The 15359-nt window shown below is 32.9% G+C and overlaps 1 protein-coding gene across 1 annotated transcript; it reads right to left on the bottom strand.

Moving 5' to 3' along the window:
* Positions 1-8870: 8870 nt before the first annotated feature.
* LOC106709594 (ommochrome-binding protein) lies at positions 8871-11116 on the bottom strand. Its single transcript, XM_014501420.2, has 2 exons — positions 10993-11116; positions 8871-9772 (listed from the first exon to the last, which is right to left on the bottom strand). The coding sequence occupies exons 1-2, from the start codon at positions 11003-11005 to the stop codon at positions 8895-8897; spliced, it is 891 nt and encodes a 296-aa protein (XP_014356906.2). The 5' UTR covers positions 11006-11116; the 3' UTR covers positions 8871-8894.
* Between the last annotated feature and the right edge of the window lie 4243 nt (positions 11117-15359).

Here is a 15359-nt window from a genome sequence, read left to right as displayed (position 1 = left end):
TTATCATCAGCTCACTATATGTCCCCACTGAGGGACTCGGAGCGTACCCTGAGTTAGGGGTAAATAGGCCATAGTCAACCACGTTGGCCAAGTGCGGGTTGACTTTACCCATACTTTTGAATTACTTCACATATATGTGCAGGTTGCATCACGAAGTTTGCCTTCACCGTAAGAACATCGGATAAATGTACATTTGCAAATTGAAAAACACATTGGTACATGGCGGGAAACGAACCCAAAAACTGCAGATTACAGGTCAAGTGCTCAAACCCTGAGCCACCGACGCTCAATATTAATAAATACATATGTCAGTGACATTTATACGTAGTTTTAAGATTACTTCTCATAGTTTTAAACTACAAATAATGACTTTCTGAAGTCTTATCGGAACTAAGTTGTAAGATGAGGAAACTTTACATGTTTCTGCAGGGAATTGGCGACTCCACCCGGCTCTAGTTTTGTGCCAACTATTGGCCCCGCCGATGTGTACTTTGAACTTAATTAACTTTACCCACATCTTGACTGCTTAATTAATTAAGTTAGATTTCTTACACTACTTAAGGCTTGTATATATTCTCAATTGAATTCAAGTATTTACATTGAAACTAGATTAAGATAGCTGATAACGAAAAACCATTATTTTTGTGAGTCTGTACGTGTGTCCCCAAGGCTATTTATGTTTTGGGTAAGCTCTGGAACAGTTGCACTGGGACTTGGATGAGAAGGTAGCTAAAGGTAGGCAACAAATGGTTCGTGATGGAATATTTATTTCAGCAGCGATTCATGTGAGAAGAAGAAGAAGTAAAATATATTTCTAAATTAAAACAAAAGAATTGTAGTAACATGCGGTTTGATTACGGAGCTAAATTCTTTATTTTGGTTTGTTCAGGTTAATTTCAGAGAATGCATACATTAACCTTTTGTCCATGAAAACCAAATGAGTTTATTTCGTACAACGGTCTCGTTTACTGTTCCCTTTTACAAATACAAGAAATAAAAGCTACATTGTGTTCAAAATTAAAGCGTTTAGAAACGAACATTATAATATTAAATGAATGAATAAAATATTTAATAATAAATAGTATTCCAGTAGAATATATCTATTTAAACTATATTATGCTACTTTTTTAATTTTAATTTTAACGGTTTTTTTTTATAAATACGTAGCATATGTAACCAATTCTTCTGTAACTTCTATAATAGTTAAACTTGATACTTTACCTAAAAGACTTTCATCCTAATCTTACTAATATTATAAACTAGCTGTCACCCATGACTCTATACGCGCGGAATCAAAAAATAACTTAATAAGTAACCTATATGTTCTGTCAGATTATGTTTTAAATCTATGCCAAATTTTAGCGAGATCCGTCGAGCCGTTCTTGAAATGCCTTTTAACAAACATCCATCCATCCATCCACACGTCCATACATTCGTAACTTATATAGAAACGGCTAAAACACTCACGTATATATATCCGGTGTCGTCACCGACTAGTTTCGAGCCCTACGGGGGCTCTTCATCAGGGTGAGTGGGATTGGTATTATTTCGCGGACGCGGCCCGTCGCTCACTCAAGTCGGTGACGACACCGGATATATATACATGAGTGTTTTAGCCGTTTCTATATAAGTTAGTGATAATGTCTCACGAAAGTTTGAATAATTTAATACCATACATTCGTATTTATATTAGTAAGATGTGAATGTTTAGGCGAATAGATGAATGGATCTTTGTTAAAAGGTATCTCGAGAACGTCTCAACGGATCTCGATGAAATTGTACATAGATATAGAACATAGTCTGTAGAACACATAGTGTACTTAATAATTTTAATATTTTTTTTTACTACCGTTACGACGATTTCGCGAGCAAAAGCTAGCTATCAATATATAAGAAAATACCGGTAAAAGATGTGAATTTTCTCCTCGTTACTGAGTTTGCCTGAGAAAGCTACCCACACAATAGCGCTCGCCACTTCTTTGAAGAGCTTTGAGCGTTTAAACTGTGATATAAGCTGAAGAGAAGTATACTCGATAACCTTTTACAGCATATATATTTAAAGCTAGTTAGTTAAATGTGTAGACAGAATTTAATGCGCAAAAAAATACAGTCGAATTGATAACCTCCTTATTTTTGAAGTCTGCTAAAAAACAATTATACGAGTATATGTAGGTCTCTAATTTTACTTCTTTTTGTTTTACACTTTGTTTACTAAAATTTAAATTATCATTTTATAAAGCTTACTTATCGTCGGTTTCTGAAACTGAAATCTCTTTTTAAAACACATTTTTATCTCTGTTGTTTATAAATAACTAGCTTTTACCTGCGACTCCGTCCGCGCGGAATAAAAAAAAATGCACACAAGATAAAAAAGTGCGTATGTCCGTCTCCTAGTTCTAAGCTACCTCCCCATCAATTTTCAGCTAAATCAGTTCGACCGATCTTGAGTTATAAATAGTGTAACTAACACCACTTTCTTTTATATATATAAGATGACAGGGATGACGATATGTTTTATACACAGATTTTTGTCTCAGACACCAACGATTAATCGCTTTTTCACCTTCAAGTGTGATTTGGAAATAATTAATAGATAAAAAAACTGGAACTTCTATTTCTGAAGTTTTATGTTTACTGAAGCTACGATAGTTTTGTTGATAATCCAATATTATTTCTATTACGGCAAAGTAATAAGGCTTAACAAATTCGGATCTCGCCAACCGGATATATTTACGCGCGGATGTTGAAATTCGGGTCAAACCGAACTCAATAAGATTAACATAGAACATTGAGGACGTTTTCCAACTCTAATATACAGTACTGATAAATTGAATGACGTACTACTAACAAGACTTAATAAAGTACTTTAAGCTTCGGATTCAGTGGAAATGTCGTCAAATCTGCTGATATTACGAACGAACCCACTGATATCCATAATATCCTTTATGGATATTTATCAACTTTTAATATCAGGCTTCACTGGTATGTACATCACTGATCGTTGACCTTGGTTTTCCTTACCTTCAATAAATCAGATTTTTTGGATAGAACTTTGGACAACGCCATCTAGTAACAAATAAAAAAACTTGTACTATATTAACTGGTAATTTTCTCTAATTATTCTTCATATTCTGAATATATTTTAGTCAAAACAATTCGCCAATAACCAAAATTTCCATATTTAGAAATACAATCGTTATGACACTAGAAAGAAAGAGAGTCTGGTGTCAAAGGCTCGAAGGTGGACTTGTAACATTAGATAACATGTTAGCAACAGATTCTTATCCATTTTTTTTTTCCAGTGAGAATGAAAACAAGACAATATAAAATACAACTGCTTCGGTAGTCGCAACCCACAGGTACAATGTTCTAAATTTAAAGTTAATTCAGTTGTTTGACCACAAACGTTACGAACAAATATTGTTGTTGGAACCTGAACGAATTCACGGATCCCCTTCATTGTTGTACTGCAAACAAGTGGCTCGTGTGTACCAACTTAACTTTTTTACTCTTTGTTGTTTTTTAAAATATATGTTACTTATCTCTAAATCATTCGACATTTTTAATTTAATTTTTTAATACTAGCTATCGCGCAGATGGAGTCGAAAAATTAAAAAAAAACCTAATTGGAAGCCTATTTTTTAATCTACATCTATGCCAAATTTCAGCGAAATCCTTGCAGACATTTTGGTTAAAGTAAATAATAAAAATAATAATTACATACCTACTCCGTCTTAATCTTGACACTAACACATCTAAATTTAGCGACGGGGGTCAGTATCAATCATCAGCTGCCAAACTCAGAGTTATTTTATAGTTAATTATTGGCTTAGATTTCTCATACACAGACCATTAAACGTCTTTGAGTGTGATAGGTAGATAGGATAAATATAACATCCAAAATATATTTTAACTTATCTATTGTAACTGTATGCAAAAATGGCAATAAGTTCTCACCTCAGCTACTTTTCGATACGTCGTTTAGCATTTTATTGAGAAACGTTTATTTCGCTTGTAAATTATTCAAATGCAGTCTGCGAGCCCGCTTGACTTTCACGGAGCGGACCGAATCTAAATTCCTTGCAAATTGATAAGACGCTCACACTTTCTGCACGCTTTTTTCCTTTAAATTGTACAGAGAAAAAAGGATTATTTATTGCCAAAATTTATGATATTTATTGTACAAAAAAATAAACTATCTACAAGTTTATTTATAGCGCCATCTGTTATAATACAAAACAAACTTGACAAAATAAACCGAACGTCCAAATTCGTTTTAATTGTTAACAATTTGTAAATCTAAAAAAAACTTGCACAAATTATAAAATGTTAAGTGTAATACCAACACAGAACATGGTTTTAAAAATAAAAGCAAATGCAGAGAAATGAAGTGACATTATTTAAAGAGCTCGCGAGTGTCCGTTTACAAAAGATTAATGTCTCCATTTGTGCGGAGGTGAACTGATTTATAGCGCGGCAAATAAAATATAGTCTCAAACCAACTCTACCAAGTAAACCCACGAAAAGTTTTACCATTCTAAGCTCTTATGTAAAAGTATAAATCTATGCAGTTTTAGACACTAAAGTATATGATTTAATTTGGCCATTCTATCCGACGTCTAGAAATTTAAGGTCTATGATTTGTTACATAAAAAAATAGTGTTGGGACAAGTTGATTTTATTTTTAATTACCAAGCGTATAGCAGGAATATGATCCCTTGTTACTATAACCATACTTTCTGTGGGTTCCCACTGCCGTAAAACATGTTCAAACACACCACCATATGATGCATGATTGTAGCTTCTCTTCTTCTTCGAATGTCCCTAAATTCTATTGTTCTGATTCTAATGTTTTGGAATGCTTGAAAACCATCTGCATAAACTACTTAGTACTTATGTTTTATTATCTGTTAATATTAAATTTATATAGCGTTCAGTTGTACATTAAAACAGGAGTCGTATTTAAGTGTTCCTATCTTTCCAATGGCTGCACAATTGCGAGCGCCCATCGCCCATCGCACTCAACCTATAAATTAGTCCGGTCCTGCCCGTAAAGACATTTATCTTAGTAAATATACATCCACAATTTCTTTTCATTTCTCTTCGTCCATTGCCTTTACTGCGGGATTTAGTGACCGCTTTTCCGTTTGGTTTTAACGAAGGGAAAACGTTTTTCATTGAACGCTGAAACCCGTCAGTCTATTTTTTTATAGACATATCCATTTCGGAACTTATACGATTCGGATAAAGTAAACTAAAAAGAACATCAATTTTCATGTGTTTGTTTACTAAGCGTTCCTAAACCACTGGACAGGATAAGTTTTGATGAAACTTCTGTGTAATTCTAAAGACGCCAAAGAAAGTTCTAGAAGAAAATTTTACACTGGCATTATTTTTATTTATGACGTTATTTCAAGTTTTTAATAGTAACAAGTCTTTCGTCGATTCGTTATCCTCATACTGTTTTAATAACAGTAAAAAAATATTAATTAAATATATTGCAATTATCAGACAAAGCGTAGTCAAAAAAGAGTCAATATAAAATTTTGCAACGACACAGTTTCTGCAAACGGATAGTGAGTGTAAAATCGACGATCTGAAATTCAGTTAACGAGTTCCAATTTGCGCGAGCCGGAATATGGAAAATATTTTAAAGCTGGACACTGGAATTATGATGTCGTTTTCAGCAGCACAATGTTTGTACAATCCGTCGTGGAAAACTCACCGACGCATATACATGGAATAAATAAAGTAAATATAAATGAATATATGATATTTGTATACTTTATGCAATTTGAAATAATTTTCTTTACTATTTTTAGAGTTCCACAGCTCGGATTGTAAAAACGGAACCCTTATTGGATTACTTTGTTGTCTGTCTGTCTGTCTGTCAAAACCGTTTTTCTCAGAAACGCGTGGAGGTATCAAGTTGGAATTTATTTTCATTTTTAAAGCAATAAAATTTCAATAACTAACAAAGCTGCGTTCCATCTTCAATATTATATTATTACATGTTATTACTAAAAGAGAGAATTTAGAAATTGATTAAAGGTATCCTTGCTTGTAAGATCTCTGATAATTTGAAATTAAAAAAGTGTTTAAATAATTTTAATTTAATAAGTTAAATAACAGCATATGGATAATGTTTTCTAAATGGAAAAATAAATTTTCATTTTCCTGTATACATTTCCATTATAAGAAGGCGTGTAAATAATTTTCCATACAAAATATTCAGATAAATTCAAAATAGATAAGCTACTAGGCTCGACCTAGACTAAGCTACGATCGTGAAAATTCAAATGAGCCACCAATATCTATGCAAAAACACAACCCTACTTTATTTTTTTCTTGTTTTGTATATTCTTGAAAAGAAAAAACTTTGCTCAACAAAAATGTAAATGTTTTTATTATTATAAATATTTTTGTTTTTTTTTTCTCTTTAGGTTAAAGCAAAATAATATAAAATATTAAAAAAAAATATCGCACTAAATATTTAATCCGCAAGGGAGCTAATTTTAAAATCGAGCAATAGAAAAATTGAAAACGATAGATTATATCAATTCATATTAAATGCTGGCAGTGGAAATCAATAACTATTGACTTTTAACACCTTAGCTGCGGCAAGTAAAATCTTAAACCTTCGCCTGGTGCGGCGGCGGGCCAAAGTGTGCCCCCAATGATTTTTCCGCCAGTGCGTGGCAGGCCTTTCTCGACCCACCAGCATAAGGTTAGATTAAATCGCTATAACTTTGCGAAAACATAATATAGGTGTGTACTTTTTGGACTGTTAGAAAAACCTTGAACCCACCTTCTTTAGAGTTGATTCGCCCCGGGATCTGCCAAACAGGAAATGAGAAATGAACCAGGGAAAGTGGCGGGTCGATATCGACCAGCACCGCACTAGAAAGTATTTTTAGTAGTGATGGAAAGACAAAAATAAGGAGATATCGAAAATAAAATAGAATTGTAGAAAAGAAATGAAAAATAGTTTATTCAATTATTTATTTATGCTTGTCTTTAAAACATTTCGCACAAAGATTTTGTGTGCACATCCTATTTTTTATTTTTCTTGAAGGAAAATATCTATTTTTTTTCTTGAAGGAAAATATTTCCTCACTGCTGTCCCTATCACTTTTATCTGCCTCGCGAATTAGTTTATTTTCCAAAATTTGTATTTTTCTTTTGTTTCCTGCCATCGTGCGTCGTTAATTTTACGAAAAGAAAAAACGCGACGTACAGTTCAGTGAGATTGCTCAACACTAACTAGCGAAGCGGGGCGCTCCGTGCGGTATCGGGTCGCCAACCGCCTGTTGGGACGGCGGGCCGCGATAGACCCCTGCCGCACCGAGTTGACATTTTTCACCGTCAGTGCGTGGTAGGCCGATAAAGGCCTGCCGTGATTTTTTACGAGATAATCGTTCCGCACCAGTGAGAGGGACATAGTTTTCTTCGTCCGCACCAGCTGAAATTCCGCGGCAGGTCGATCTAGGCCTGATCCGCAGTGAACGTGTTAAGCTTCTTAACTATTTTAAAAAGCGAAACTTAATCCCATAGACTTTAAGCAAGCAAGTACATATGGATGGATGATTTCATCTTTTAACTTATACAAAACAACAAGCTAATAAAAACAACGAAGATTCAGTACCAACATAAATATTGCTCTAAATTCATATTCAAGTGTAAAAAACATTACTATAATTATAAATTAATCTATAATATCTATGATATCGTATATCTTACCCTGACTCTTGTATCATAATACATATATAAACTTTTTTTTAAATAAAAAATGTCACTGCAATGGAATTCTTTTAGGCGGTAAAAATGTTATTAGACCACGCGTAAAACTCTGACCAAATAACACTGTTAATTTATAGACTAAAAATAGAAGATCAGCCTCAAGGAGGCCGACAATTAGAGCAATTGTGTGATGAAAAGAACAAGGTCTTAGCAGCCACTAATCTCAAGAAGTTAAAGATTAAACGAAACACTTTTAACTGTCTATAATAGATGATAGTGTGGGCGTAAAAATATATATACGTTAGTTCACTGTAAATAATTTTGATGTGGATATCAGTATGTTTAATGTAATACATTTGTAGAACATCTATATACGAGTATATAAAAGAAAGTCGTGTTAGTTACACTATTTATAACTTAAGAACGGCTGAATCGATTTGACTGAAAATTGGTGGGCAGGTAGCTTAGAACCAGGAAACGGACATAGGATAATTTTTACCCCGTTCTCTATTTTTTATTCCGCGCGGACGGAGTCGCGGGTAAAAGCTAGTATTTTATAAAAAATAATAGAAAATCGTAGAAGTATTTTAATAATTTGATTCATACAATATGATTATTTACAATTCTGTCTTAATAAAACAAAATTTATTATTCGATTTATATAAAAAAAATGTAATAAAATAAACAAAAATTAAATTAAGTTAAACGCCAAACTACATTTATTAACTTCACACAAATAACAATAATTAAAAGCACATGTACTGAAAATATCCATTTTCCATTAATCATATATGTAATATAAAAATTACAAACAAAAAAATCTGATGCTTTTAAGCCACGTAATTACATCACTAAGCGTGGTTTTCTGAGACCAAAATCCCCGTTTTTGTTTGTCTGCTTTGTAAAAAATAATAGCAGGGATGAAATATGTTTTAGGCAGATATTTCGGTTTCACGAAAACGCTTTTGTTTTTTTCTTCTAATAGAACCAAACTAATAGCTAAGAACATTTTAATTCATCATTCAGGCATTTTTATAACAAACTGAAATACATTTAAGAGTAATAAATAGGTGTATTAGAAACATTTCTAAAAATGAAGTGACAAAAAATTATAAATTAAAATTGTTGCGTTTCTTTTTCGTATTAACTATAATTTAACAAATCGTTGTTGTATTAGTTTCTGTAAGTGCATATAAACCTCTATCTGATGTAAATAAAATATTATTATCGTTATCAAACACCATAGAACCTATCGTAGTTATATATGCAACTCTATGTATGTTAGATTCTAGTAAGTTCTTTGCTATATTCACTTTATAGATTCCATCAACCCACCAAGTATAAACTACATCATCTAAATCTATAGTTAATCCTCTAAAAAATGGATTATTAGATAGAAGGACAGTTTCATTTCTTTTAGTAGCGAACAAACCAAGAATACTCAAATAAACAATAACATCGTTCTTGGTTATAACGAAGTTTTTAATTCGCTCACTTTCTAAATACGCTTCGAAATTATCTCCTTTCTTTCTTGTTATTTTACTCTGACCATTTATAACGAAATACACATTACCTTTATAAAATAAATTCTGTATTGAATCACCTCTAGAACTGAAAAATGCTAGGATATTTTCTTTCGTTTCTAAAACAAAAATTCCATCGCTACCACCTAAGTAAATGATTTCGTTATTCTGGTCCACATCAAATGTACCGAAGTTCAAAATTTTATTGCCTGAAATTATACCCCTTTCTTCGGGATTGTCTAAACTAACAAAACCTATTTTGTTGTATTCCAAATCTTCCAGCGCAGGTTCGAAACTAAAGTACAATACATTTCTTGATCTGAGTATACCCATTTTATGTATCACTATGGTGTTTCTGAAAGGCGCTTGCAGTTCAAACAGATGTGTTATGTTATAACATGCTGAATTCACTTTAACGCAAGTCTTACATCTATTTCCTACAGCGCTAGTAGCAAATGATATCGTTGAAAGAATCAGACTTGCGAACAGCATACTTGCAGACACTGCGCCTGGAAAAAATAAATAGCAATTTTCCTTTAGCAAATATTTATACACTTTTATATAAGAATTATTTTTAAGCACTTTCAACTATCATAAATATTATGTGTTGGAATTTATGATTACTTTTATCCTAACATCCCCAAGAGACAAGTTACTAGATGACCTAGATCTTTAAAATTAGAGCTAACATAAACACTAAGCGACCGTCGTGACAAACAAACCGGGCCGTGGGTAATCAATAACATTCAGACACGCGAACCTAATGTAGGTAATATTTAATAAGGCTACCGTCGTACCACTAAATGACGTCAAAACTACGTCAAAGTTTCTAAGTATTTTTTATTTTTAACTAATCAAAATGGAATAAGGTCATTTGTTAAACGAAAAGCGCCAATACACAGCTTTCAATTGGAAGTTAAATGAAAAATGAAAAAGATTCTCTATGCCAATATATAAATATAGGAATCGATTGACAGACATTTTAAGTTTTTTTCCTTATTAAATTTTAAGAAGTTAGATACTTGTATTTAAGCTTTTTATTCGACCATAGTTTGCGACTATTATTTTGACAGATTCGAATCCATGACCATCGTTATCTATCAATATCATTGCACATTTGGCGCGTAAACAAAAAATAAGTACGTTTATAATTAGAGAACAAAGAGTAATTTCATCTTTCAACAATAATAGACATACAACTGGCACATCGTAACATCTTAATCGGGGCCCTTTAATCCGTAAACAAAGAAAACAATTGTCGTACGAAATCCCCCGTACTAGTAGAATTAACTCGAAGACAATGCAAGTAGGGCCGACTAATCCCAAACTAAGCTTCAAGACATAAACAAACCCCTTAATGTTATTACAGTCATTGAAGAGCAGCCCTTGTCCAGTTAGTACCCTTTTATAATCTGTTTCGTGTGTTTTATTGAAGTTACTTTTTTTTTTAAATAAGATATCAGTAATGCTTATTCGTTAAAAAAATGTGCAGCCTTTAAAATATTGTCACAACGGCACTTTATCAAATTAAAATTAAATATTGTAATGAAAATACTGGCTGAAAAGAGATGCAATCATACCAGGTGTAAAAAAAATATCTTTCATAGCGGTTAAAAATGAAATAAATAAATCCTACTAAACACATAGATTATTAAAAAAAATCAATAGCTAAATAATTTTGATTACTTAAAAATATGAATACACCAAATAAAATGAAAAAAAAACTAACCGAAGAAATACATCTTTTCGTCCAGTCACATTCCAAAAGCACTAAGTATTTTTTAAAAACAAATATTCATATAAACAAAATATATACACAACAGCAGTGGATAGTAGAGCGCACTTCATCGCACCGCGTCGTCTAATGCTGTGAGCCCAGTACTAGCGGCAAATCTATTACGAATAGCGGACATAGAGATGCATGGAGTGGTTGAATTGAATATATCAAATTCAAGCCTTTAAGATTTAAATTCTGTTGATTTTATTATATATGTTTATTTTTTTATATAATACTGACTAAAAATAGTTAGATTGATTGTCATTTATGATTCTGTTTTAAACTAATTAAGAAACGGCTAAACTCAATATTTGTAGTATGTTGTATATACAAATTAGTTTCAGGCCCAAGATTGACCTGTAACCAGTCGGCAAATTTAATCATTGCTTAATTGATACTGATTTCATTATAAAATAACTTGATTAAATATCCTTTACATTGTTTTAAAAACTAACTGGCGCATTATAAACGAAGACGTCACAAAAAATACAAACATGCAGTAAAATTATAATTTGATCAACTCTATACATGACCCTGTTCTAGTCAGTGAGCGTAACCAACGGGTGGATACAAGCGAAGGTGATATACATTATTTAGCCTATAATTTAATGAAAACGTAATGAAAATCGCTGCCGCGTGACGTCACTCAGGAAGTGACCACAATAGAATGACTCTGATGACGCTGGTAATGACCAACATACTCGTATGTTCTGATTCATTCACTCTCCCTGTTTTACTTTGATACCCGGCTGAGATGTGGTTGAAATAAAATATATATAATATAAAGGGATTTGATTGTTTGTTTGTTTGCATTGAATAGGCTCCGAAATTACTGGCTAGATAAATATATTTGTTACTACATTTTTTTATTTAAATTCCACGAAGACAAAGTCGCGGTCAGTAACTATAGTTTCAATTATACCTACTTTTAATTTACCCAAACTTATCCTTACATTTTAAATATAAACCTCTGAGATAAACCAAGGTTATTTAAATTGTATGTCTAGCGTACTAAAGTATGTCAGCTTCGTACCTAACACGATATATTTTAAGTCCGACTTCTTAACCACTGTACTATCACTTCTCATATTGTGAATCACAAATGACATAGTAAGACTGTAACCTCCATTTCTCACTTGCAGTCATATTAAGATCTAGACATGATAAAGTCTAGAATATTGCTCCATCTAGCCCACACTCACTCTCTGACTAAACTGTAATTTGTAACCTTGTCTTATATATACGTTTTGAAATGTTTCTTGCACATATTATCAATATGAGCTCCGCACGGGTGCCAAATAAAATAAACTCTCCGCGGACATTTTCATACTAAATCTGCACTAAAGAGGTCTACTTAATTACTCTAAACTTTTAAAATTCAAATCAGTAGTTTTTGAATTTAACCGGAACAAACTGATAAAAGTTTTTCTCTATACAATATTTGTATAGATCATAGTAGATGTGAACCGCATACTGTGTATAGGCATATAGGCATAGGCATTGGCGAAGGCCTACATCTAGCAGTGTGCCGACGTATAGTAGCCGTACTTCAAAATCAATGTTTTGTATTCAACTAGTCTAAAACTAAATACATAGTACATTGTTCAGATTCTAATACAGTCGTTCTAAAGTCTAGAATCTAAACAGCGATCGTCTGCCCTCCAGCTGTTTATTTACTACAAAACATATAAGAGCAAAAGGACTGCTACATCCTTTGACTTTTAAGGTACAGGAACTGGCAAGCGTGCGCATTGCCCTCTGTCAAATAAAAATGAAACAAATAAGTTCTAAACTTCCTTGCTTGTGTGATTCTTTTGTGTGCATCCTTAAAGAAATCAACCGAGATAAGTGGCAGAACGGCAGCTTTTTGCCTAGTCCGTTTCTCTGTTTTCAAAGCTTATACCAAAGTGCACGCTCTTATGTTCAAACTACGTACGACTTTTTGCTTCCCTGCGATCATAGAGAATACTGAAGTTACTGTAGTTAATAAATATATGCCTTATACGTATGGTGTAAGGTTTAAAATCGTATACGTTTTTTCATCTATGACTATCGTTATTCACGTCAGTGAACTAAAACATGCCACAGATTCGGTAAGTGTGGTTTTAAAGAAGACTTAAATACTTTGTACAAAAATTTAAAGAAAATTAGGACAGTTGTATCAATTTTAAGACCTTGTCCGACCTATATCTGGCACTTAATATTGTAACTACGTACATAAATTAAAAAAATATACATTTTACTAACAAGACCTGTAAATGCATACTAAAAAAAATCCCGCTATTACAAGCACTAGTGCAAAGTGGCATTAAAACCTCTACAGTGATAACGAGGTAATTTTGATGTTGGCCAAAAACAAAACCAAGCTAATAAGGCCCTCAACACACGATGCAGTAATTGCCACGATGCGCCACTCGCGGTCGCGGCGTTAACGCACAGTAGTATACAACTGTAAAAGCGAAGCGATAGTGAAGCGAAGCTTTATAATATGTATCTATTTTACAATTAAATCAAACAAAATCGAATCTAATAGGAATCAATCACCGTTTTTATTTCATATTCCAGTTCCGATGTGCATATTCGCTTTGGTACTAGTTCGCTTTCGTGGTGTACTACAGTCTTTAAAATATCTTTTCACGTACGCGACCCAGTTACAAAGTTTTTTTTACCACCCTGTTAAAAATTTTCAGCTGCGCCTTACAGCCAAGTTTCAATGCTACGTGACCAGACTTTACTGAAATTTATTTTTTGTTTACATTTTTATATTAATAAGTTCAAAACAACCAACCCAGACTACGATCGCGTAATCTTCAAAAATATTTTACAATCGTTGGGTCTATTCGCGGACGAAAGTGCAAGCGTGGCCGTGGTCTCGCCACCATGCGAAGGTGGAACAGAGGGGTTTAGTGTGTAAGCTTCCCATACGGAAGAAAATCCCGCATCACTACCACAGCCCCCCCCCCCTCCCGGGGCAAGTTGAATGCATATAGCACTCCCCTCTGAAAAAGAAGGGTCTAAAACTAGAAGTACTCGAATACTATAGAGTATTATGATACTAGATAAATTTACTTATAAAGCTAGAATAAATAGCTTTCGCTTTTAACAAGCTTTCGACTTTCAAAATTTCAAAATACACCCATTAGATACTGTGAACGAAAAACATCTTTGTTATTTGAATATAATTTCACAGAAAACTTGTTAGTTCCACTCACCATTAAACTATAAACCAAAATAAATAAACGATAACAATTGAACCATATACAGGAAAGCAGGTAGACGAAACCAAAATCCTGTAACACTTACAAACCACGCAACAAATGACCCATCGTCCATCATACAACTCCCCCTTTTGATATTCGACTGAGGTATAAATCTTACGAGGAGTTTTCCTTATAATCTATTACATTCCTTTTGTATATTTAAAAATAAATAGCCAAGGGCCAAGTGGTTTTGTTTTTATTATTAAGGTAATTCACGAGTAAAACTTCTTTAAAAAATTGGTATATTTCGACAGTTCCGAAGTAAATAATCATATAGTAAGGCAGTTAGGCAAATTTTATGCTGTGTACAAAGATGCGATAGACAACTTAAATCTTAAAATTCCCTCTTATTTCTATTATTTCTTTATTATCTTACAAATTAACTAAAATACTAAAATAGTATTGATGAATTAAAAAAAATAGTTAATTTGTCAAATATTGGGCATATTGTATATAGCAAAATTGTGGGTTACAACTGTTTACATGGGGCCCATGGAAATAATAGAAATAAAAATGATGAATAGTCCGCCAGATGAAGGCTTGCTTAGACCGTCAGGCTGACATTAGGGCGCCGGACAAAAGGCTCCAAACAGGGCCGCAATCAGCTGCCACTTTACGTTAGCGCAACAAATGGCGCTCATTCGTCACATTCAACCCCCCTACATCCCCCCCACATCACCAGTAGCCGTGAGATATTTTTCTTACAATTATTTTTCTTCAAATTTATTGCCCAGCTCTGGTTTCATTCGAATTATTATTTACAGATCGACGTGAAATCTAATTTTTATAAAACACTTCTTTTTAATCGAATTGACTGTTTTTGTTAATTGATAAATGAAAATAAATTTTCCAAACGTAAAAAAGATAATTACTGATCAAAATTATGACGATGTTTCGACTCTTACCCATTATTAATAGACCACTTATGTCAGTTTTGTAACCAACACTTTGTGACAAAGATTTCTACTAATTCTGCATTCTAGTTCTATTCTATTCATTTAAAACTAAAACTCTATTTACATTTCAAAAATATTTAAACTAAACGTAAAAATGTGTACG

The sequence above is a fragment of the Papilio machaon genome, chromosome 22, assembly GCF_912999745.1.
Source record: "Papilio machaon chromosome 22, ilPapMach1.1, whole genome shotgun sequence".
Taxonomy (NCBI): Eukaryota; Metazoa; Arthropoda; class Insecta; order Lepidoptera; family Papilionidae; genus Papilio; species Papilio machaon.
The sequence above is the reverse complement of the archived record's forward strand: the minus strand, read 5'-3'. Positions and strand labels throughout refer to the sequence as shown.